Source organism: Herpailurus yagouaroundi, unplaced genomic scaffold (assembly GCF_014898765.1).
Source record: "Herpailurus yagouaroundi ecotype Mexico unplaced genomic scaffold, PumYag 198, whole genome shotgun sequence".
NCBI classification, from domain to species: domain Eukaryota; kingdom Metazoa; phylum Chordata; class Mammalia; order Carnivora; family Felidae; genus Herpailurus; species Herpailurus yagouaroundi.
Genome location: NW_024412429.1, coordinates 34,820,258 through 34,845,360, shown reverse-complemented (window position 1 = coordinate 34,845,360; position 25,103 = coordinate 34,820,258). Strand labels below are relative to the sequence as shown.

The 25,103-nt window shown below is 41.1% G+C and overlaps 1 protein-coding gene across 4 annotated transcripts in view; it reads left to right on the top strand.

Moving 5' to 3' along the window:
* TMEM200A (transmembrane protein 200A) overlaps window positions 1-24,186 on the top strand; it is a 74,812-nt gene extending 50,626 nt beyond the window's left edge. For all 4 annotated transcript variants that reach the window (XM_040449222.1, XM_040449221.1, XM_040449224.1 and 1 more), the window contains one exon: window positions 20,533-24,186. In XM_040449222.1, coding sequence (XP_040305156.1) covers window positions 20,546-22,021 — 1,476 coding nt within the window. In that variant the 5' untranslated portion in view covers window positions 20,533-20,545 and the 3' untranslated portion in view covers window positions 22,022-24,186. The remainder of the gene's footprint in view (window positions 1-20,532) is intronic.
* The last annotated feature ends 917 nt before the right edge of the window (window positions 24,187-25,103 follow it).

The following is a 25,103-nucleotide window of genomic DNA, read 5'->3' as shown; positions in this document are numbered from 1 at the left end:
AATAATGAAAGTTAAAAAAGGTGAATACAAGGTTCTGTTTTTGTAGAACTTGTGAATACAAAACCCAGAGAGTGTCCCAAGGCTGACGTTTTAGTGTTGATTTGTTCTGATTTTACAAGCCCGTTTTTTTTATAAATTTTTTTTTTCAACATTTATTTATTTTTGGGACAGAGAGAGACAGAGCATGAACGGGGGAGGGGCAGAGAGAGGGGGAGACACAGAATCGGAAACAGGCTCCAGGCTCTGAGCCCTGGAGCCATCAGCCCAGAGCCTGACGCAGGGCTCGAACTCACAGACCGCGAGATCATGACCTGGCTGAAGTCGGACGCTTAACCGACTGCGCCACCCAGGCGCCCCTGATTTTACAAGCCCTTTAAACCCAACCTAGCTCACGGCAACCTACTGAGGATGGGAGGGTAAATAGTCTCGCTTTACAAATAAAAACCTGAAGCCTTACCTTAAATTATTATCTCAAGATTACAGCTTATTAAGGACCAGAACTTTTAGTCCTTTCAAGATACATTTAGCCATAAAAGCAAGTAGCAGGATGATAAAATCACAGGTTTTAGTGTCAGAATGATCTAGGTTTGGGTCCTTCCTCTGGTCACATACCAGCTGAGTCACAGTGGGCAATATGCTTAATCTCTGTAGATGGGGGCAATCTTTGAACAATTATTAGTCATGTGATATTATCACATAAGTTTGGTGGAAAGTGAACTGGAACCACAAGACTGAATCTTTGAAAAATCAGCTAATGAATTTCCTTCAGCTCCGGAAGCTAGAGGGTCAAGCATTAAATGAAAAAATATTTACTTGGTGACAATACCCTTCTGCATTTAAGTCAATTTTTAGCCTTTCTGGCTCCCAATTTGTTTTGTTTTTTTTTCTTTTGTTTTTTTTCAATGTTTATTTACTTTTGAGAGACAGAGATAAAGAGTGAACGGGGGAGGGACAGAGAGAGAGGGAGACAGAATCCCAAGCAGGTTCTGCTCTGTCGGCACAGAGCCTGATGTGGGGCTGGAACTTGTGAACTCTGGGATCATGAACTGAACCAAAACCAAGACTCTGATGCTCAACCAACTGAACCACACAGGTGCCCCCGGCTCTCTCAGTTTCTTTATAAAATGTTGGAATAATAGCAATACCTAGCTGTATCAGTCAGAGTAGGTTATGTGCAGTAACAACCAACACCCACATTTCAATGATTTAAAATAACGAAGATGTATTTCTTATTCATGCCCACTGTGGGTTGCCCGGCAGCTTCCACATCATCCTTACGTGAGAACCTGAGATGATCGACTTTTACCGTCTGGAATGTTGTCATCACGGCGAGGAGAAGGGATCATAGCAAATTAGCACTGGCTCTTAAAGGTTTTTGCCAGCAAGGAACCCATGTCTCTTCACGCATAGTTCAGTGACTAAGGCAAGCCACTTCTCTTGCCTAGATTCACGGGGTTGAGAAAATGCAATCCAATAATGGGTTTATGGGCCTGGGAAGAGAATTGGAATATTGGTGAACAGTCCAAATGACCACCACCTGGCCCTGTTAGGATTGTCAGGAGGATTAAGTTAGTGAATGTAAGCCTAAGCACCATGCTTGGGACCTTACAAGAACTAAATAAATGTTAGGGATTGTTCTGACTTACATTGGTTACAAACTTTATTAACAGTGATTACTTGAAGCTTATTTCAGGTCATTGCATGTCGTGTCCCTTAAGAAAATGGAACTTCTGAAAGAAAGCCTGTGTCTAGGGAAAACGTAGGGCTGCATAACCTTGCATGACGGAAATACCTCGGTATAACACACAAGCATAGCATAATGACTCAAATGACTTGGGTGTGACAGTGGTTTGTTATTCTTTTCTATCCAGATGGGAAACTTGTGGTTTATAAACTGCTAAGGACAAAGAGGATTGGAATTATACATTTCATGTTACAAAGCCAAGTACATTATTTTTGAGAGGGCAGCCCTGTTTCTGCACATTCCCTTGTGCTGTGTTAAGCAGCAAACACAGCCAATCTGCTTCTAGGTTGATAGTGAGCAGGTCAGGTCATAGTCAGAGCCGTTCAGACAAAAATAAGCCCTCAGTTTTTAGAGTCCTCGTTCTTCTCCTTTAGTCTTGGGTTCCTAACGCCCCAGCAGCATCTGGAACTTGGTTGTCACCAACTGAATGAAGAACAGAATGAATATGCAACAAAGATATTGTCCCCGTTTAAGAGAATCTCAGGCATAGGGAGAGCACAAGGGGGCATTTTCTCAGTGCACAGGATTCTGAACTTCTACGCTAATCGTCTTTCCCTTCCCCCTCATTTGTTCCATCCTTTGTGACCAGGCCATAACCACTGGGAGAGGAGCAAAGAGGAGTCCCCTGATCCTACAACACCACTGGACACTGTTGCCTTGAGCCTTACTTCTCTAGTAATATTCCCTTACCCACCTCCTTCCACTGCTGAAAAAGAATCTTGTTTTAGAAGAAACACAGTTGTCCCTTCCCCAGTGTTTTATCTGAGTAGAGGCTGGATCTCTTGAGGAAATTCTTCCATCTCTGTGGCTCAAACTTCAACAGGCATCAGAATCACCTGGAGAGCTTGTTCAGACAGATTGCTGGGCCCATCCCCAAGATTGCTGATGCAGTAGGTGGCAGTGGGCCCATGAACTTGCATTTCCAACTAACTCACAAGTTATAGCAATGTTGCTGTAGTTTGAACGGCGTTACTCTGAGCCCTGCCTGGGCTCCTTCCTCCGGATGCTTCCAGACTTCCTGGTGCTAGTTTCTTTTTAGGTACTGGTTTTGCTTAATTTTCTCATGTTGCTTTTGAACTGCTGGAATGATCCTAATTATTCCTCTTCTGATATTCTAAGAGAACTCGTGTTCTCTTTTATGTGTCTGTGCAAATATTGTTTTGATTGTTACGGATTATGAATTCCTAAGGATTGGAACCATTTCGTCCCAGAAGACCTTATAGAGAGAGGGGAGGCTGAGGGAGTTGCCCGCCCACGCAACACTTAGGAAGGCTGTATTTGGTCAGAATAGTAAAGGGATGGCTTCCTTGTAGCCAAACACATTGGATCCCTTCATCAACTATTTAAAAAATTTATGAGTGTTTTCATTATTCTCCTGGTATCAAGCTAGTTAGCCAGTTGGCCTTTTTTGAAATCATTGAAAAAAGTTACATCAGCTATATGGGTGGAATGTAAAATTAATGTGTCTGCAATTTTGCACAAGGAGTTTATCATTTGGTTGGCCGAGTCAAGTTGCGAATTCATAGCCGTAGCTCTTGAATCGATCTTGGTGTAACAACAAAGTAATTTGACTTTGACTTTTGAGAATAAAGACACACATGAGCCTGAAGGAATGAAAGTCTGGATTTTAAGTGATCTTCTCTTTGGGATATTTGTTATTAGATGAGCAAACTAGGAATTGTATTTGGTTAGATGGTTAGAGTGAGCTCTTTTCCAAATGGCTTATCCGGGTATTTTCTCTGTGTGTCTCTAGTTACACAGAGGCGTTTGTGTGGCTCGATGGGCAGTCGGCTGTAGACACCCGTGTATCTGCTTTGCAACCGTGAATGTGTGTGTGTGTGCGCGCGCGCGTGTGTGTGTGTGAAATAGGTTTTCCAAATAAATTAGAGTGCTTATCACTATGAGTTTTTTATATTCAGTTAACATATTTGTTGACCAGTTCTTCTTGTCATTAAATGTTTTTCTACATTTTTGAGAGGACTGCTAGTTATTTCTTTATTTGAGAGTACCATAATTAGTTGGTCGAATCATGGTGGTAGTATAATTGTCAAATTACCCTCTAAAAAGAGAGAAAACGCTTTTATGTAAACATTGCTAACCAATAAAAAAAAAAAAACTTTGCTGATATTTCCTTAGTTTACACATATGATACTTTAGAGGAAAAAATGAAATCTTTAACCTGATGGGATTTAAAATATTCTCAATCAGTTTAGGGTGATGGGGTCATTTTTAAATAACCTTCTCTTAGTTTTGGTCACATCTGTAGCAGGGAAGAGACAAAATACCAATAACTATGCCTCACAGTAATAAGATACATAAGAAAATTTGATTTTTATGTTATCTATGCATTGAGTGTAGTTTTGGTACTTTGTTGTGTTTTTTTTTTTCATGTTTTGTGTTCTTTTGAGGAACTCGATTATTTCTCACATACAACTCTGATGGTTTTTACAGAAATGAGTTCTTATAAAGGTTAGAAATGGAACTCATTTTTCATTACCAACAAATGCAAGTTATTGAGGGCATGGCATTGTGCTGTGCAGTTCAGAGATGTGTATGATTTCTTTCTCTAAATGACATTTTTTTCTTTAATGACATACTTTGTTGTTTCTTTAAGTAACCTGTTTTTCCCCACTGCATTCCAAATTCATGAGCGTAAATTCTTCCTTCTTCCCCTCATCTCCTTGTTTTCTCCCAACATTTCCAATCATGCCTCATCCTTCCTCTCATCCTAGTTCTGTTAAATGTGCAGTATGATTGAAGGAGAAATCACATGTTCTTGGAGCTAAACAGATCTGGATTTGAAGCCTCGCTCTCCTACTTCCTGGCTGTGTGACATTAAGCAAATTACTTACCCTCTCTGAGCTTCAGTGAAATGGTACAGTTTTTCTCCCTCACAGATTTTTCCGAAGATTAAATATAATCATGCATGTTAAGTTCCTAACAAAATATCACAGCTCAACAAGCACTAGTTTCTTTCTCATTTCTAATTTTTCAGTCTTCCTTCAGTTTTCATACTTTCCCCCAAAGTCTCCAGATAAATAATTTGTACTTCTTCACTGTTTTCTTGGAAAAGATTCAAATTTTTTTCTTTGTTTCTGGAATTCATCATTTTATTGATTTTTTAAAAAAAAATTTTTAGATGTTTTTATTTTAGAGAGAGAGAGACAAAGCAAATGGGAGAGAGGCAGACACAGAATCTGAAGCAGCCTCCAGGCTCTGAGCTGTCAGCACAGAGCCCGACGCAGGGCTTGAACTCACCGCAAGATCATGACCTGAGCCGAAGTTGGGTGGTCAACTGACTGAGCCAGCCAGGCGCCCCGAGGAATTCATCATTTTTGAAAAAGTCACCATGTAACTTATATTTACTTTGATCTCAGTAAGGCTATAGAGCTTAGGTCAGTCAACGTTACTCCTTTTAAATCTAAACGAATCCTAAAATGACCTTTGAAGTTGTGCATAATCCTCAACTATTTTCTGAGGGCAGGCGGGGCTGGGTTGGGGAGCTATGGACGGTGACTGGCATCTCCATCAAGTAAGACTTGGGGATTTTACCACTGAATTCTGTCTTGTGCTTGGAGATTGCCGATAGGAAATTACGCTTCTTAGTTCTAAACCCCCAGCCCGCCTAAATTCCTGCACGTCCATTCATGTTATACTAACGGCTCTCTCCTCCATTCTCTCTCCTGGGAATCCCTCTCTGTCTCTCTGCTTTTCTTCCTCCCTTCTTTGAAGACAGTGTGAAGGTCACCTTGTTTATGAAACCTCTCCTGCTCATTCCCTCCCCGTATCCCCACCCTGTACGGTCACCGTCTCCTTTTGGCCTTCTCTGTACCCCATGAATGCTTCCGTGACGTGCCTAGAATGTGTCTTACCACCTGCTTGTCCACCTGTTTCTAGGCTGTCAGCCTGATAAAACGCGCAGGCGATGTCAGATTCACTTCAGAGCTCTGGCACATAGTCGGTGTTCAACAGATACGTACTGAGTGCAGAAATAAATGTTAGACATCACAGGCATGGATCCCTCAGATAAAAGAGCACAGAAGGTTGAAATTATTGTAAGTGGTGATCTGAATTAAAAGCAGCCCAAGCAGTGCTAAATAGAGATGAGTGAGAGTCTCTGCTTTCCAAAAGGAACTAGAAATCTGAATAAATTACCAACATCGTTCTGGAAGGATTAGGAATGTTATTTGATTTATTTAATTACTTGACTTCATTATCTTATATGGATTTAGGAAGAAGGAAGACTTCTCTTCATCATTCAAAAAGTAATAAAAAAAATAACGCAGACGCCCTATAAATAAATGCTTTGAAACAAAGGATTTTGAAGCCTGAACCAGCTCAGCAGTTACTTCAATCCTCTACATAATTTTCCTCCTGAGGATCCGCCAGTTTGGAAGGAATGAAGAGGCTACAGGAGTTGTATAGTCAGAACTCGAGTTGGCAGACCTGTAAAACCGTTATTTGTACGTAACATGTGTATCTTCTTGGACTCTGAGCTCATTGGTAGGAGGGGATGTTGATAATTACTTTTCAAAGTTGTGAGGATTCAATGAGCCAGCATATGAATAAACCAACACATTTTCGATTCATCTCCAAAAGGCTATAGGTAAAATCCGTGGGTTAGCATGGAACCACAGCAAGTCTAAAAAATACTTAGAATATTAAAGCAGTTATTATGTTTGTGGGTTGGATATCATTGAGGATCAAAAATGTAAACAAATGCTAAGTATGTGTTTAGAAAGCACACACATCAGAAACTCATCGCTGTAACCCTATTAGTATTTGACTTTGGTGAAAAAACATCAGGACTGAAGGCATGTTTTAAAACTCAGATTTCAGTCATGTGAATTTATAGGATGGCTCAACCTTGGCATGAACTCATCTTAAATAAGCCCCAGGGATGTTAATGCCTGAAGAAAAGGTCCACATAAATATGCCTGCTTTATGTTCAGAAGAAGCAGGGAAAAGGCTTGCACGGGGTAACCCTTGAGTGCAAGAAACCCTCTCCTTCCCACGACCCCGCCCCACTTCTCGCTCCTGCCACAAGGCCCAGCTGGAACAGGGACGATGAGGACGATACTGGGTCTGTGTAGACACAGGGCTGTGCTGCACATAAAGCGACGAAACAGGGCCAGTGGAGGGGGCCGCACAGAGATCTAATTTCAGGGCCTGAAAATTAAATAAATTTCAGTCTTGCTCCATCATCTCTGTGAGGAGACGAATGTAAATCAGGTTAAGTGGAAGAACCCTTTCCGGAGCCCCAGCCCCGGTTCCCTTCGTAAGGAAGGCTGAAGAACTCTGTCCAGCCTCTGTGGCTGCATGCCTTATGAGAATAATAATTCTGAAGTCACAGGCTAATCTCAGACAGAAGCGCACTTCCACAAGTGAATCAAAGTCATGGGGTTAGAATAACTGAAGATCCTCAGTGAGGACTGAGCTTTGGGGAAAGAATAATGCCATAGCCCCTCTGACCAGCAGGGAGCCATGTGAGTAAGTCAGGATGACCCAGGCACAGGCCAGCCAGTCACCCCGATAAAGGATTTGCTTGACAATGCAGCGCGTTGTTCTTGAGCATATCCTAGACTGTAAGTTTCTTAAAGACAGATGCAAGTTCTTAATTCATCTTTGCACCCCATAAATGTAGATGTTGCGCTTTGTTTTCTCGGCATGTAGCACGAGTAAATCTTTTATTCCTGAATTTCTGATTCCGTCTCGTTAGTGATTTTAGCCATTTTCTGTTTTCTCTAGTTTTGCGTTTTTGCCTCAAAGGCAAAATTGCACCTTCTTTAGATGTTTGTTTATTTTTGAGAGAGAGAGAGAGAGAGAGAGAGAACATGAGTAGGGGAGGGGCAGAGACAAAGGGGGACGGGGGATTCTGAAGCGGGCTCTGCGCTGACAGCAGCGAGCCTGACACAGGTTCAGACTCATGAACCGTGAGATCATGACTTGAGCCGAAATCGGATGCTCAACGGACTGAGCCACCCAGATGCCCCTACACCCGTTTTTAAATGAGCAAGCCGCCACATTACCCAAATGTGTACTAGGTTGCTCTGCCTTCTATTCTTATTTTTTTAAGCTGTAGCGTCCTTTTGTTGTTGTTGTTCTGTAATTAGAGTTCCAAAATGGAGATGAAATAAAAGCAATACATGCTTCTTGCAAAAGAGTGAATAATTTGGTTATACATAAAGTGAGCGTTCCCACTTGTTACGCATAAGAACTGTGAACAGTCCTGTTGCCTTCTGCGTCCCTTCAGTGCATATCCAAACACACGTTCTGTATGTTTGACATAAACTCGATCTTAGTCTCTATTTCCTTTCTAAAAATCTCAAAAATCTGATGTAGATATTTTTCCTTATTGGCACATACTCATTATTCTAAATACCTGTGTACTCTTCTGTCATACAGACGCAGCCTAGCTGACTTAGCCAATCTTCTCCCGATGAACTTTTAAGTTTTTTCCAGGTTGTTGCCGTGACGATCGCCCTGGATGCACACGTCGTGGATGCTTGTACAAGTCTTTCTAAAGGATGCAGTCATAGAAGTGAAATGGTGCAGGGAGGCGAGGGCAAGGGGAAGGGACACTTAAACGTTCGAAAGTCACTCCCAAACTAAGCACAGAAAAGGACCCATTTGTCCTCTCAGTGACAGCTTGTTAAGGTTTATTTTCTTACACCTCACCAGTGATGGACATAATCAATCCCTCTGCGTATTTTTTGTCAATCAGTAAATGAAGTTCTGTCTTTACTTTTGAAATTGCTTTAGTCTGCGTTTCTCTCTTTGCCGTAGAGCTGCTCTTTTCCTTTGCTAACCGGGCATTTGTACTTTTTCTTCTGTGACTTGACTATGAATGTCTTTTGTCCATTTTTTTCCTAGATTGCCATCTCTCGCAGGAAATCACCAGTGAAGCAAACCATTATAACAGATATTTGAAGCTACAAATATCTCAGGGATGATCCCCAAATACCCTACCCTTCTAGAAAGCGGTGGTGTGCATGTATGGTGCTTTTAGAAACATGGTTTCATCTTTTGTTGTTGTTAGGTTAAGCCTCCTTTGAAATCATTTTTACTGCTCAGCACTCTTTCCAGTTTCTTTTTTTCTATTCCTGAAATCGTATGCAGTTTATCCTTCTCAAGTCTCCCCTCTCAGCTGATATATTTAGTCAGGATTTGTAGATGATTCAATAATCCCAGCAATCCTAGAAAGACAATTCCTGACCTTATGATAATTATTTTTTAACAGAAGAGATGGACAGAAGTAAGGATTTTTAAGAAAATATATAGAACTGACTCATGGTTTCAGATAGTTAACACTGCATTAATAATCCAGAATTTTCTGCCCCAGGACATGTTTCTCCTCTTCCTCCACTGCATCCACCTTTCCTTCTTCCTTCTTTTCTACCCTTTCCCCTTCCCCTCCTCTTTCCTTTGACTTCCTCCATGCCCCTATCCGGCAGCAGTTCTGACAATTAATTTTGTCACTGGAATGCTAGGTAGAAACTCTAAACAAAACCGTCAATGACTGGTACTTCTTCAGTGGTGAACAGTAGGCGTTCCCATAAATCCAGGGGCCAGGCAAGGATGGCCACACCTCTCTGTTGTTTATTTGTTTGCCTTTGCTCTAGAGACAGTACAGACAGTAGTAGACGGTACAGTTATAAAAGAGCAATTTTAGGGGCATCTGGGTGGCTCAGTTGGTTGAGCATCTGACTCTTGATTTCGGCTCAGGTCATGATCTCAGGGTCATGGGATTGAGCCGCATATTGGGCTCCTTGATGAACATGGAGCCTGCTTAAGATTCCCTCTCTCTTTCCCTCTGCCCTTCCCTTCCACATGCACATGTGCTCGCTCTCTCTCTCTCCCCCTCAAATAAAAAACAGATAACCAAAGAAAATAGCAATCATAGGTTTAAAATTGGGAAAGAGGAGGGGCGCCTGGGTGGCTCAGTTGGTTAAGCGTCCGACTTCAGCTCAGGTCATGATCTCACACTCCATGAGTTCTAGCCCTGCATCAGGCTCTGTGCTGACACCTCGGAGCCTAGAGCCTGCTTTGGATTCTGTGTCTCCCTCTCACTCTGCCTCTCCCCTGCTCATGCTCTGTCTCTCTGTCTCAAAAATAAATAAAAACATTACAAAAAATAAAAATAAATAAAATTGGGAAAAAGGAGGCAAAAATATTTTATCTGGATGATGTAATTGTCCTTCTAAGGCACCTAAGAGCATGAACTAAAAAAAAAATATATATATATATATATATATATATATTTTTTTTTTTTAACCAGTGAACAAGTTCAGCAGGGCAGCTTAGTAAATTAATGCACAAAAATTAGTAGACTTCCTACATCCAAACGACAACCACTTGAAGATAGAAATAATAGTGACAGAAAACATACCGATATACAACAGAAACCCAGTGACAAAATACCCAAGACACAAAAAGTAACAAGAAATGAGAAAGATGTATGTTTTTTTAAAAAACTATGACATAAAAGAAAACATTTAAATAAAATGTTGCTGTGGTATAATAGTGTCAGTTCTCCCTGTATTTATTTAGAGATCTAGCATGCTCTCAATAAAAGTGCCAGATTTTTAAAAATCAAATTCTGAAGTTCATAGGAACGTAAAATGTGTAAGAATAGACAAGAAACTTGAATGAGAATAAGATAATCTTATCAGGTATCCAAATATGTATTACAACATGAATAGTAATCAAATCAATTTGGATAAGGCAAATTAATAGAGTAATGAAACAGGATGGTCAGTCTTAATATTGATCCAAATGCATATGGGATTTGGTTTTTGTACAACTATAAGAAATTAGTATGCAATGAAAGTAGCATTTCAAAGCAAGGGAGGGAAGATTTATTACCTGTAAACAAGTTAGATCCCTATCTGTATTCTTACACACACACACACACACACACACACACACACACACAAATCCAGATTCGGGAGGAAATTAAAATGTAAGAGAATTAGAACATAAAAGAAGAAAACATGGGAGATTTTTTGTAATGTTTATTTATTTGTTGTGAGAAAGAGAGAAAGCACACACGAGCACAAGTTGGGGGGGCGGCGGACAGAGAGCTAGGGAGAAAGAGAATCTCAAGAAAGCTCCATGCTGTCAGTGCAGAGCCCGGCGTGGGGCTTGAACCCACAGACCTCAAGATTAGGACCCGAGCTGAGATCAAGAGTCAGCTGCCTAACCGACTGAGCCACCCAGGTGCCCCTAAAACATGGGAGAATTTTTAACATGATCTTCCACTGAAGATCTTTTTAATGATTCTATGAAGCCATCAATCAACATGCTGATAAGGCTGACAACATACAATTGAGTATTCTGTTTGATAAAAGATACAATAAAAAAAGTAAAAATATAAGCTAAATGTGTTATGTGTTAGTGATATGCCAGGCATATCACTACCAGAGAGCTGATTTCTTCAATATATAAAGAGTTCATATAAATCAATTCTAGGAAACCAAATGAGAAAACATTCTTCCTACGTCTCCAACAGTCTGCTGACCTCTGGGAAGAGGAAACTAGGGAAGCCAGAGACTTCCTCTTCATTTTGTACTGCTGGGTTTTTACCTTAAGTACAAGTAACTACCAAATGAAGAGGTGGGGGAAGAGGACAGACTAACAAATGCTTTCTTTAAATTGGAAGTCTAATACATTCATTCTTTTTGTGACTGGTGAGGAGTTTGGTCTTGCCCTGCCTCATGAGGCTGCCTTTCACACCTGTTCCTACCTTGCCTAAAGGGCAGTCCTCCTCAGGTTTCACTTATGGGCAAAAAGAAATTCTCTAGTGGAAATGATGTGGTTTGAATTATTTCCTAATATTTTTCTAGGGTTTTTTTTTAATGTTTTTTTTTCAACGTTTATTTATTTTTGGGACAGAGAGAGACAGAGCATGAACGGGGGAGGGGCAGAGAGAGAGGGAGACACAGAATCGGAAACAGGCTCCAGGCTCTGAGCCACCAGCCCAGAGCCTGACGCGGGGCTCGAACTCACGGACCGCGAGATCGTGACCTGGCTGAAGTCGGACGCTTAACCGACTGCGCCACCCAGGCGCCCCAACTAGGGTTTTAAAAATACTTCGTGGCAGCCTTGAGCTACCATGTGATGACACAGCTCTGTTTCGCTCTGGTGAGAAATGGTTGCTAATATGCAGTAGAGAAGAAAGTAAGAAGTTTGGCATCCTTAACAGTTCTGGCCCAGCTGTGTTACATACAAAACTGGTGGACTTACATGAGCTATTGTTAGAAAGCCAAACAAGTAGAATTGAAACTTACTACCATGCTCCAGCTTTCCTTCCTATAGGAATGTCAACAGTGTGTTTGGGACTTTCCAGGCATTTAAAATTGCTGGAAAGGTTATTAATACTTGCTGGAGTCTCACTTTCCAATGTTGTCTCCAAACACATGGCCACCGTACCTCTAAGTGAAGTTACCGTGTATGTTCTTCTGCAGAAGAGAAATCTGTATACACAGTCCAACTTAAATATTGGTTTTAAATGTTTTTCGCTCTTGATCCACAAATATCTCAACTAATTTCCTGCATTTTAGTAAATCTGTGACTCATTTAACAATAGCTCCTGGACATCAGTTTCAAGTCGACTTCCCGCTTGGAACTGCAGTGAACAGGGAGTGTGACAGGCATTGGAAGAGCTTGTCCAGGTTTGAAGAATTAGGGTACAAGGCAGGAAGCATATTTCTACTTTGGGGGAAATGGGCTTCTAGTTTCTTCTCTTCCTGTGGAAAATATCTCCCACTGGGTCTCAGCAGGGTTTTTTCTAAAAGCTCATTATGGATCTGTTATTTGACCTCCTGAAGACTTTTGTGTTCTGTGAGCTTCATGGCTTTTAGTCCTCGCAGAGCAGTTGTTCCATGTCATTATTACACGGTTCATAAGAGATCTGGACCCATAGTTTACAGTTTATCAGGCTGGCGGGTTCTGAAGGCATCAGTAACAAAGAACACGTATAGATTTCCATGCGCATTCTCTGTCCCTAGCATTTTCTGCCTGTGTAGGATGTACTTGACCATAAAATGGTATTTTGTATTGAATGACTTGGGTATCATTCTGCTAATTATAAAAAAATTCTGTATTTCCCTTTAGTTCTAGCATTCATGATGATGTAGAACCATACTGAATGTTAAGAAACCCTTCTCTCCAAGGCAGACCAGCAAAGGTCTTCATAGTGTACAAAATCATAGCTTATACCTCTTGCCACAAAATTAATATTTTGCAATTTTCACTTTATATCCCTCTAATGGCAAATTCTCTAGTCCCTGTGTCCCCAAGCCCCAAATTGCTCTTCATTTTCAGGCCGTTTTATGCCCAAGGGTCCCAATGGAAACAGAATGGTGGTTGCAGAATTGATCCGATACTCATGCATTAGGTTCAACAGCATCATTAAGATAAGTAAAACCATCAGATGAACTGGTTTGGGCTTTCCTACTTTATTTTTTATTATTGCTGGGGTTTTTTGCGGGTTTTTTTTTTTTTTGGTCACAAGACAGGTCTCCAAATCTGAAGAAATAGAATGAAAAAGAAAGGCATGCTTTATATTCTTCTATAACCCGCACCTGCCTCTCTCTCCTAGAAATGCAGCTCTTCTTTACAACTGCCAAATTTTTAATGCTTCTGCCACTAAAATACGGTCTGCATTCAGATAGGTTTAGACTCCACGTCCCAGTACAAACTTGCAGCCATAATTTTCTCTCCGTGTACAGTAAGCCATCATTAATTATTTAACTTAATGTATTAAAGTATATTTTGGTTTGCCTAGTGGAGCGATGAAAGAGGTAATAGTACTGAGAATAAAGAGTTAATAACAACAGCTGTTGTTTATTCAGAATTTACTATAATCAACGCTACAGGAAATATTTTAGACATTGCTTCATTTTATTCTTAAAATGACCTTATAGTAGACACAGCTAATGTCACTAACATGGACCTTCGTTCCCAGACACTGAGCTGTGCACCACATTCATTATTGTCTTTGTTCTGCAACAACCAGTGTTATCCTCATTTTACAGGTGAGGAAACTGAAGCTCTAGGACGTTGAGTCAGTTGCTCACTTGTAGCCATTAAGTGGTGTGGAGGAATTCAAGCCCTTCCCATCAGGTCTTCTGCCTCCAGTGCACCACATGGTATGTATTAAAGAAGGTTTTTGCCATCTTACAGATAGTGGAACTGAGATAAGAAGAATTTAAAACAACTTGTCTAAGGTTCCATGGCTATCAGGTTTCTGTGATTCCAGTGTCCATGTGCAAAACCATTGTGCTACACATTAAAAAATGATTTCTACTCTATTCTTATTTTTTAAACTTTAATATAATTGAACTATTAATCACCCACAGGCATTGTCTCTTCCAACTCTGGTAAAGATATAGATTAAAAATCCTACTCTGAAAGTTTAAAATGTCTCTATTGGGAAGAAAGTCCTAAAACCGTTCTAGCTGAACAGAAAATATTTCCATCTGTCACATTTGTGGATGCCACGTGGGGTTTTTATATAATGTTTTTGTTTGGTCCTGAAGGCACAGATTAATTTTTGCTTTCTTTTGGCAGATAGCCTCAGATTCTTTTTAAACCTTGAGCTAAGAATAAAAATTCAAATATATAAGTAAGACAGTAGCAAATATATATGGGATGATAAGCACACTTTGGCTGAGAGGATGAAGAAAAACCATAGTGCACAGACTTTGTGAGGAACAAAAATGAATTAGAATCCGTGTGCGTGGCAAACCTACTGATACACTAAGCCTCCATTCTGTTGCTTCTTGGGACCCTCCCCTGATTCCTCCAGCGAGTGGGAAAGAGCATTCCTCAGTATAACACCATCGTAACAATTAGTTCATTTCATTTTAGTTTTTTAAGCTTATTTATTTATTTTGAGAGAGAAAGGGAGGGAGAGAGAGAGAATAAAAGGGGAGGGGCAAAGAGAGGGAGACAGAGAATCCCAAGCAGGATCCACACTGTCAGTGCTGAGCCCAGTGCAGGGCTCAAACTCAAGAACCATGAGATTATGACTTGAGCCAAAATCAAGAGTTGAACACTTAACCGACTGAGCCACCCAGGTGCCCCAGTTCACTTCCTTTAAAATTATTATTATTATTTTTTTAATGTTTATTTATTTTTGAGACAGAGAGAGACAGAGCATGAACAGGGGAGGGTCAGAGAGAGAGGGAGACACAGAATCTGAAACAGGCTCCAGGTGCTGAGCTGTCAGCACAGAGCCCAATGCAAGGTGCTGAGCTGTCAGCACAGAGCCCAATGCGGGGCTCGAACTCACGGACCGCGAGATCATGACCTGAGCTGAAGTCAGACACTTAACCGACTGAGCCACCCAGGCGCCCCTAAAATTATTTTTTAAATGTTTTATTTATTATTGAGAGACAGAGTGTGAGCGGGGGAGCGGTAGAGAGAGAGACATTAAGAATCCAAAGCAGGCCCCAGGGTCTGAGCTGTCAGCACACATCCTGACACAAGGCTTGAACTCACAAGCCCTGAGATCATGACCTGAGCCAAAGTTGGACGCTCAACCGACTGAGCCACCCAGGCGCCCCACCTTTCCTTTTAAATACATATTTGACGGCTATCCGATTTGACTCCATACTCATTGAAATCAGGGACCAAATGTTACTGACTTGGTGTTCCTGGTCTCTGGCACATTTCAGTAATATGCAGACATTAATCAAGTGAGTTCATAGTCAACAGAGAAACTTGCTGAGCGTTTATCACATTCCCGACACTCTGTGAGGCACTGGGATAGCATGACATCAAAAGAAAGCGGAATATTTAACCAAGAATGGACATTGGACTGGGAGTCGGAGACCTTGAATTCCAATCCTATTCTTTTTTGCTAATTCATTGTTAGACTTTAGATAGCGTTCCTGAAAGGATGTCTGATTCAAAGACCTCTAAGGGGCACCTGGCTGGCTTAGTCAGTAGAGCATTCGACTCTTGAGTCTCAGGGTTGTGAGTTCAAGCCTGGGTGTGGAGACTACTTAAACTAAATTAAAAATTAAAAAAAAAAAAAAGCCAAAACATCTAAAGTCTTTCCAACTCTGCAAGAATACTTACTTATCATTGTCTCAGATGTATGTGTGTGTGTGCGTCGGGAGCCATATCTTAGGTGTGGGAGGCTCACAGTGCGGTCGGAATAGTCGGTCCGTGTGGTCAGAAGAGGACATAAGAGTACAGGAAAATGCTTCCGTGAGGGTGTGAATCCTAAATGTGGATGAATGCCGTGGAGAGCGAATTCTACAATGTTCATAAGCTTGCGAAAGGACACAGGACCGCAACAACAAGGCTTTTAAAGTGATTATCAGAGCAAGAATAGGAGAGCTTAAGCCTGATGATGAGACATGATGGTGTGGTGTTGATAGATGATGTGCAAAGTGGGAATCTGCTCAGTGAAGGAGAAAGAGCTTTTGGTTGAGGGGGTAGAATAAACATGGTCCAAAGGAAAGGTGAGCCCCAGGCAGGCAAGTAGACGAGAACAGAGTGCATGAGTGAGTGCCAGAGTCTACACCTGCAGTGAGAAAGGTAGCCACTGAGATTGAATTCCTACTGTTTGATTTCTGAGACCCACAATGATTGGGTAAGACGGTGAAGGCCCGGAGATAGCCTAGCAGGAACCTGGTTTGCACAGTGAGGAAGAAGGTGAGTTGTGTAAGTTACAGGCTCATAATATCAGCAACATTGTGGCTGATTTTCTGGACGCTGGGAATGGAAAACAGGCTGATTAATATGGAGCTAAAAGTTAACTTCAACTATTTCTTTTAATGTTTGGTTGTCCACAGATGATTATATCTGTCTTTCAGTTTGACTTCTGACAAAATCATGATGTCTTTTTGGAGAATACGGAAAGTGAGTGTGGCTGACCCTCTAGTTCGGTTTATTTGTAACTAGTCAAAAGGCCTTCTCAAAAAGATAGTTGCTGATTATTATATTCTTCAGACCTGGACATATAGCAGGTATCAGTGTTTACTAATTACTGAGTATCTACACAGACTGACAGTGCCCCTCCTGGGAGGAGGGCGCTATTGGAATGCCACAGGGCTTTCTTCAAGTTCCAAAAGTTAGGTAAAGCTGTGGATCCAGAGACTAGGAGGCACAAACTCTGTGCCCAAGTGATCAGAATGAAATACAGCGTCGTAGTGAAATTTTTCACTTGGATCTTTGAGGAAGTAAGTCCCCGCCCTGGCCTGGGATGGTAGAGAACACACGCACAGTGGTCAAAGTGTGGGGTGGAGGGATGTGTGTGGCTTTTCAAAATAAATTAGAAAATAGATTTCAGCTGCTTTCGTCCACACTGAACACTGTAGACCAAGTTGACATAGCAGTTTGGGGGTACAGAGGCCTGTGCATTTTTTCCCTCTAGGTTTACAGATCCAAAGGCTTCTTTTTGCAAAATTGCCATTAGCATCGTTATGCTGTTACCAGTATCCATCCCTCAGTACTGCTTCTGCCTGGAGACTAATTTTCCTAAGATGGTAACAACAGTGTTTGTGTCTTACTCCAGTCCTGTTGCCTATGAATGTAATATTGAAGCACTTGGGAATGACATTTGCTACCTTCCAAGACCTGGCCTTCCCCTTCCTCGTGAGCCTTACCTGGTTTCCTCCTTCAGTGGTGAGCTGTGTGCTTGGGACAAGCCTGGGCTCTGTTCTCCAGCCTTGTTTTCTCTTGATCTTACTTGAAATGCTGTTCATGTGACTTTTCACTGTAAAGGAAGTTAGCACGCTGTCACCTGCAAGAAGCCGCAGTAATGGTCCTCCGTGATAGAAATGTTCATTCTAGGGGGTTAATTCTGTTTTATGGGGATAGACTAGCTCCTTCACTGGGATTTAAGCTCTTTGCAGCAGTGGCTATGTTCAAGCACCTCTGCTTTCCTGTCGGGTCACTTTGGGGCTCAGTTATCACAGAAGCTTGCTAACGGAGTGCATTGGCACCCAACCTGAACTTCGGATCCTTGAGAGTCATGGCGCCCTTGTCTGAGCCTGGCCAGGGCAGCCTGGCTGAAGAAGCTGTGGGGTCCTTTCCTTTCCCCCCACCCTGTTCTTTACTTCTAAACTCCTCCCGGACCCTTTTCTCCTTCCATTTGCTGTAAGTTTTCACATGTAAACCGCGCTTGCTTTTTCTTCCTGTCTAGTCTGACCTGCTTGCTTTCTCACAAAGCCCACTCACTGTCGCTCTTTTCTCCCTCCTTGTCCTCATCGATCTTTCTCAAATATGATTTTCTCTTCCAGCCTCCTCTCCTCTGTCAGCCTCAGGAATGGAGAGTGGCAATGCTCGCAGGCGTGTTTTAACAAATGGAGGTGGACGCTGACTCTGTATGGAACGGTCATTCGCGGTGGTGGCGTTCAAACCAGATGAAAGCCTTTGCCCTTGTTTTCATTCTCTTCAGAAGGATTTCCAACTAAATCCTTATCCTGCCACCTGGAAATAACTGAGTTAGATGGCTGCTATCTAATCAAAGTATTTTATTCAAACATTTGAAGCTGTTCGGGGATTAAGAAAACACAGGTCGACACTAAGCTCCATGGTAGCCAGGGTTTGGGAGAAGCTCTGAACTGCAGTATGTATACTGTGATGAATTTCATAGACTTGCGCGATGGGTTACAGTATAGTCCGTTCTTTCAACATTGAACTATTTTAATCCTGGTTATAATTCCATTGAAGGCTGGCTTCCCTCACCAGCTTGTTCAGCTAGCTAAAAGTGTAGCTATCATCCACAACCCTGGTTATTTAAACACAATTCAGACATCATAAATAGCAATTCCAAAGGGGAGCTTGGTTTCACAAGAGGAGATTTGATGCGGTGAAGAAACTCTCTCAGAAATTTGCCAGAGACCTTGTGAGTCCTAAAATATCCTCTGTTTCCTACCAACCAGATCTGGCAGCTTGGGAACTATTCTTACAAATAATGACAAATATTTCACCAACTCACAACATGTTGCTTTTTGTTTCGGTATTAATTTTGTTTGTTCATATTTTTAACTAGGAAAGTTAGTAGAGTAGTGTGATGGCCAGCCAGCAAATCTCAGGAAAAGAATTACTCTCTTATTGAACATTTAAGCAAATGTTTCTTGAACACTGTCTATGTGCAAGTCATATTGAATGTTTTTGGTAATAGGATATGAATCGAACAGGATGTTTGACCACAACAAGTGAAAGAAGAGGGGCATTATAATACAGCAGTTGCTATAGAATACTTGCTAAAATGCTCTGAGAAATGGCTCGTGTGGGATTTGCTGAGTCAGTCAGAGAGGGCTTCCTAAAGGTAGTGGGATGTGAACTTTGATGACTAGCCAGATTTAATACGTGAAATGTGGCATGGAGGGTAAGGGGGACTCTAGATGAATGAGAAATTATTCCCAAAGTCCCAGAAATAGTATACTATCAATTACGGAGAATATTGTTGGGTTTTAGCTTTATGTAAATGAAAGGGGGCAGTTAGAGATAAAGTTAAATCCCATAGGTCTGAAATCCCAGATTTAACTCTGGTAGGTGATGGGGAATGTTGTATCCATTATTCCACTCTTTAAACAACTTGAGAGCTGTGTTTGAGAATAATCGGATAATTAACCTGTCCTCAGCGTATAAGTTTGACTGTGGAGGAAGAGAAATTGGGAGTTTGGAAGGCCAGTGGGGAAGTTATGATAATGGTCTACTAAGAGTAACTTAGAGCTGACATAGGCTGGGAAGGGTAGGATTAAGTTGGAGGACAGAATTGAGAGACAGCAGGTTGTAAATATTTCTAGGATTTAGAACCCAATTGGAAGATGAGAGGAAGAAGAAAGGGAGGAGTTAAAGATGCTTATGAAGAGTAAAACCTGAGAAGTGACCTCATTAAGCAAGTCAGACAAGTCAAGCAACACTGGTGGAAGGGGAGTTAAGCTTTGCTAGCGATGCATGAATGTACATGAGTTCCCCAGTGGAGAGTCAGAGATGTGAAATGGGAACTCAGGCTACAGTCTGAAATACAGGCTTGGGATTCATTAGCACAGAGGTAATGGTGGCAGATGTAGGAGTGGATATGAATGCCATGGGAGGGTATAAAGAGAAGATGGCCAGAGATATGCTTCTCAGGGGAAGGTGGTCTACTTGTAGGTGAGGGAAGATGGCCAAATTGAAATAGTGAGTGAGGTCAGGGAAGAGCCAGACTTAGGATGATAAAAGACTGGATAAGAGAGAGTTTCAAGGAAGGAGGGGTCAGCAGTGTCCATGGAAACAGAGAAATAAGGAAGTTGAGAATGGAGAGGGAGAAATTAAATGTGGTAGTTAAGAGTTCATTGGTGACTTTCACAAGAGGAGATTTTAAACCGTGAGCTGCTGGAATGTATTTTCTTTGTGAGTCTAGGGTTTGATGGTTTGGGGCCTGTTAAGTGTTCTGAATTTTTCCATTTGTTTAAAATAACACAGATAATGAAAGATGGTGTGTGTGTGTGTGTGTGTGTGTGTGTGTGTATGAGAGAGAGAGAGAGAGAGAGTACTTTGTGACCAGGGGACTGTTTTATATAATAAGTGATAAAATTATCAAAGTAAAATATACTTTGAGCTCACATTTCATTAATAATAGAAACACTAATTCAGCCATAAAAGGAAATCTCCAGAATTTTACATTATCCAGTAAACAAAACTTCTCCCCAAACTATGTCAATTCAAAAGATGGCCCCTTTTCATCACGAAACAACAGCACAAATATCTAAACAATTGTTGAACTGACGAGCATGCCCCAGAACTATTGGATTATCATCTTTTTTCCTTCTTTTCAGAACAGACTGAGCTATGATAGCAACCGGTGGAGTGATAACTGGCCTGGCCGCCTTGAAAAGGCAAGACTCTGCCAGATCACAACATCACGTCAACCTCAGCCCATCACCTACTGCCCAAGAGAAGAAACCAGTCAGGCGTCGGCCACAGGCCGATGTCGTAGTCGTTCGAGGCAAAATCCGGCTTTATTCCCCATCTGGTTTTTTTCTCATTCTGGGAGTGCTTATCTCCATTGTAGGAATCGCAATGGCGGTCCTCGGCTATTGGCCCCAGAAAGAACATTTTATTGATGCTGAGACGACACTGTCGACTAACGAAACTCAGGTCATTCGGAACCAAGGCGGCGTGGTGGTTCGCTTCTTTGAGCAACATTTGCATTCTGACAAAATGAAAATGCTTGGCCCTTTCACAATGGGGATTGGCATCTTCATTTTCATTTGTGCAAATGCCATTCTTCATGAGAACCGTGACAAAGAAACCAAAATCATACACATGAGGGATATCTATTCCACAGTCATCGACATCCACACGCTAAGAATCAAGGAGCAAAAGCATATGAATGGTATCTACACCGGTTTGATGGGAGAAACAGAAATAAAACAGAATGGGAGCTCCTGTGCCTCGAGGCTGGCAGCAAATACCATTGCCCCTTTCTCAGGTTTTAGGAGCAGTTTTCGCATGGACAGCTCTGTCGAGGAGGATGAGCTGGCGCTAAACGAAAATAAGAGTTTGGGGCATCTTATGCCACCTTTGCTTGCTGACAGCTCTCTGTCTGTCTTTGGCCTCTATCCACCTCCTTCCAAAACCACTGATGATAAGACCAGCGGCCCTAAGAAATGTGAAACCAAATCAATTGTGTCATCGTCCATCAGCGCTTTTACATTGCCTGTGATCAAACTGAATAACTGTGTTATTGATGAGCCCAGTATAGATAACATCACTGAGGATGCTGAGAACCTCAAAAGTAGGTCAAGGAATTTGTCGATGGATTCCCTTGTGGTCCCTTTGCCCAACGCCAATGAGTCCTTCCAGCCAGTCAGCATGGTGCTCCCCAGGAATCATTCCATCGGGGAGTCTCTGTCGAGCCAGTACAAGTCCTCTGTGGCCCTTGGGCCTGGGGCTGGACAGCTCTTATCTCCTGGGGCTGCTAGAAGACAATTTGGGTCCAACACATCTTTACATTTGCTCTCGTCACATTCAAAATCCTTAGACTTAGACCGGGGCCCTTCCACCCTAACTGTCCAGGCAGAACAACGAAAACACCCAAGTTGGCCTCGGTTGGATCGGAGCAACAGCAAAGGATATATGAAACTAGAGAATAAAGAGGACCCGATGGAGAGGCTGCTTGTACCCCAAGCTGCAATCAAAAAAGACTTTACCAATAAGGAGAAGCTTCTTATGATTTCAAGGTCTCACAATAATTTGAGTTTTGAACATGATGAGTTTTTGAGTAACAACCTAAAGCGGGGAACTTCTGAAACGAGATTTTAATGTTCAGAAATATATCATTTTACAAGGCTACATATTTTAAAACAATTTTCACCAGTGTTTCCTTGTTAAAGTATTGGTTAAAAGCCCTTTTAATCAAATGATGTGTAGTGTTAGACCTGGCTGTTTATACTGGAGATGGTTATATGTTTGGGTTACATATGATTGCAGCACTTTACATTATCACAAATGATTTTACATTTTCCATTCCTTTGAAAAGATTATCTCTCTTATTAATATGAATACAGAACACTTCCATCTGAATTAAAGCTCGCATTCCTTACTTTCAAGTTCTTTCATTGATGGTCATATACATAGAATGAAGTGTCCAGTTTGGAAGAGGTAAGGTACCAAAGTGTGGACTAGAAGTACCAAATTTAGGGCCAAGATTCAATATATACTTTTAAATGAGCATGAGTGCAAATCTTAGATGTGATTTTCTAAATAATTGCTTTTTTACAAAATTGGTTAAATTATCTAATAGGAAAAAGATCTGGTTTCTGGGCGAGCTAAATAATGTGAATTCGTGAAACTGGTTTAGTTCTACTTGAGCTAATTGATAGGAATTGTTTAAGCTGGTTGTGATCAGTACCCTGAGCTCTAGGTAGGTAGTATTTTTTTTCAGCATTAGTTCTATTTTAGTGATATTTTATCAAGAAACCATGTATTCAAGCACCATGGCTGAGAATGCCAGGGATTTGTAGGGGTAAATATCAAAATGCTAATAGCTATAACTTTAGATATTCAGAATCAAAATTTCTTTGCAACTAACTTGAAAAAGGAATGAACCAATTAGTTTGTAGACATGCTATCTTGAAATAATTATATACATGAAGAAAATGTTGACTAATCAACAAAAATACACTACGGGTTAGTTAATGCTAACTAGTCTCAGTACCTTTCCTAGCCATCTCTTTTATTATCCAACATCCACTCATCCCCAAATCCTCACTTCCCCTCAATATTTTTTAGATCCTGTTATCTGGAAAATAATCAGCTAACCCTGACATTTCTTTTTTATCTTTGCCTCTCACTCGCTTGGTGATTCAAGAAAATTTAGTCCTTGAAAAATTGCTTTGAAATTTACCTTGTGCAGGAAAGCCTTATGATGACCCCAAAGATTTTCTTATGATGTAAGGCCTTTTGGGGATTTTGGTTCTCAGTTATTGAAGATAATAAATACTAAAACGGATGTTTCCATTAGAAAATGTTTATGTTTTCCATTAAGGTAACATGTGACTTTAAGAATTGTTTAATGGAATACTCAGGAAATTTTACAGGTTTTTCCCAATGCTTAAATGTTTCTGAGCATCAGTATTGCAGCTGTTGTGGAAGCGGAGAAAGAGTATACATTTCTGTTCGTAGCTCCCCGCGATTCCAGCTTGTGTTGGCGTCACGGGCTTCCCTGATTTGAGTCCGTGTTACTTGTTAGAACACCAAGCCTGTGTATTGTAATAGAGTGGGCTCAATATTTTACTATCAAGCATTTAATAAATTTCTGTTCTTAATAGAAATTTGTGTTCTTCCTACATTTGCTATTGCTTTTTAAATAAAATGTACAGTTCTGTTTAAAATACTGTTTTTTGAACTTTCAAAATATCTTCCACTGAAGGCACCTGATACTTTAGTATATGTGTCGGGTTCTGTGGCTTTCTTATTTTGCTTCCATTAGATTAAAGCGCTAGTCTATCCACCTATTGAATTAGGCCATTTTCATATTTATTCTCTTCATGTGATGATTGATGTTTTGAGTCAACTTGACTATACTGAGGGATGCCCAGATTTCTAGGTGTGTTTGTGAGGGTATTTTCAGAAATTCTCATTTCAATCGGTCAACTGAGGAAAGACCACCAGTGCAGGTAGACATTACCTACTCTGTTGAGGAATTGAATAAAACAAAAAGAGAAAGAGCAAATCTGTTCTCTGGGCTTGAGCTGGGACATCTGTCTTCTCCTGACCTCAGACATTGGCACTCCTGCTCCTTAGACCTTGGGACTTAGATGGAGGTTTATACCGTTATCTCCTCTGGTTCTTAGGCCTTCAGTTTGGACTGGAACTACACCATCAGATCTCCTGGGCCTCTGGAGTTTGAAGATGGCAGATTGTGGGGTTTCTTGCCCTCCACAATTATGTGAGCTTATGCTTCATAATAAACCTCACTATATATATCTATCTATCATTTATCTATCTATCTATCAATCATCTATCTCCTATGCGTTCAGTTTCTCTGGAGAACCCTGACTAATATACTTGGGATCATTTTCACTTAAAATTTCAGGAAAATAACCAGAAATATAGCACCTAGCATATGTCAGTGATGCTTCCAGGTTTGAAAACAGTGGCTGTAAACACCCCTGAGGTGACAAATGACTAAAGCCATGTAATTTGCTCAGTTCCCCCCTGAAAGAGCTGTAGCAATTAGAAGAAGATTAAACGGCATGGGTCTTGGAGAATCCAAATAAAGGAATTGGGGCTCAAAGCAATGATTCCTGCTCAAACCTTCTCTCCATCAAACACCCTGAGTAGTTTATTTCCCAAACAAATCAACTTTATTAAATGATTAACTTTACCTTAAATTAATCAGACACATGTTGCTACTTAAAGCCTCGGATGAATATGAGACAGTGGATGTGACCATATTGACTTGATACAATTCTACCCAAAAGTACTTGGCACTTTAGAGTGCATTTTATACATTTCCTTTAGGCTTTTATAAATATTGAAAATTACTTAGGAACTCCCATTTCTTCCTCTGGGAAACTTCCGGTATCTGGCTCTGGGCTACCTGCCTCTAGCCCAAAGAGTTTCTAAGACCTGTGGCCTATCTGAGATGTATTAGTTTGCTCAGGCTGCCATCACAGAGTACCACAAATTGGATGACTTAAACAATAGAAATTTATTTTCTATTGGAGGCTAGATCTGGAGGCTACAAGTCCAAGGTCAAGCAAGGTGTTTGGTTTCTCTTGAGGCCTATCTCCTTGGTTTATAGGAGGCCATCTTTTCACTATGGCCTCCCATGACCTTTCCTTTGCATGCACATCTCCATGTCTCTTTTCTTATAAGTATCAGTCATATTGGAATAGGG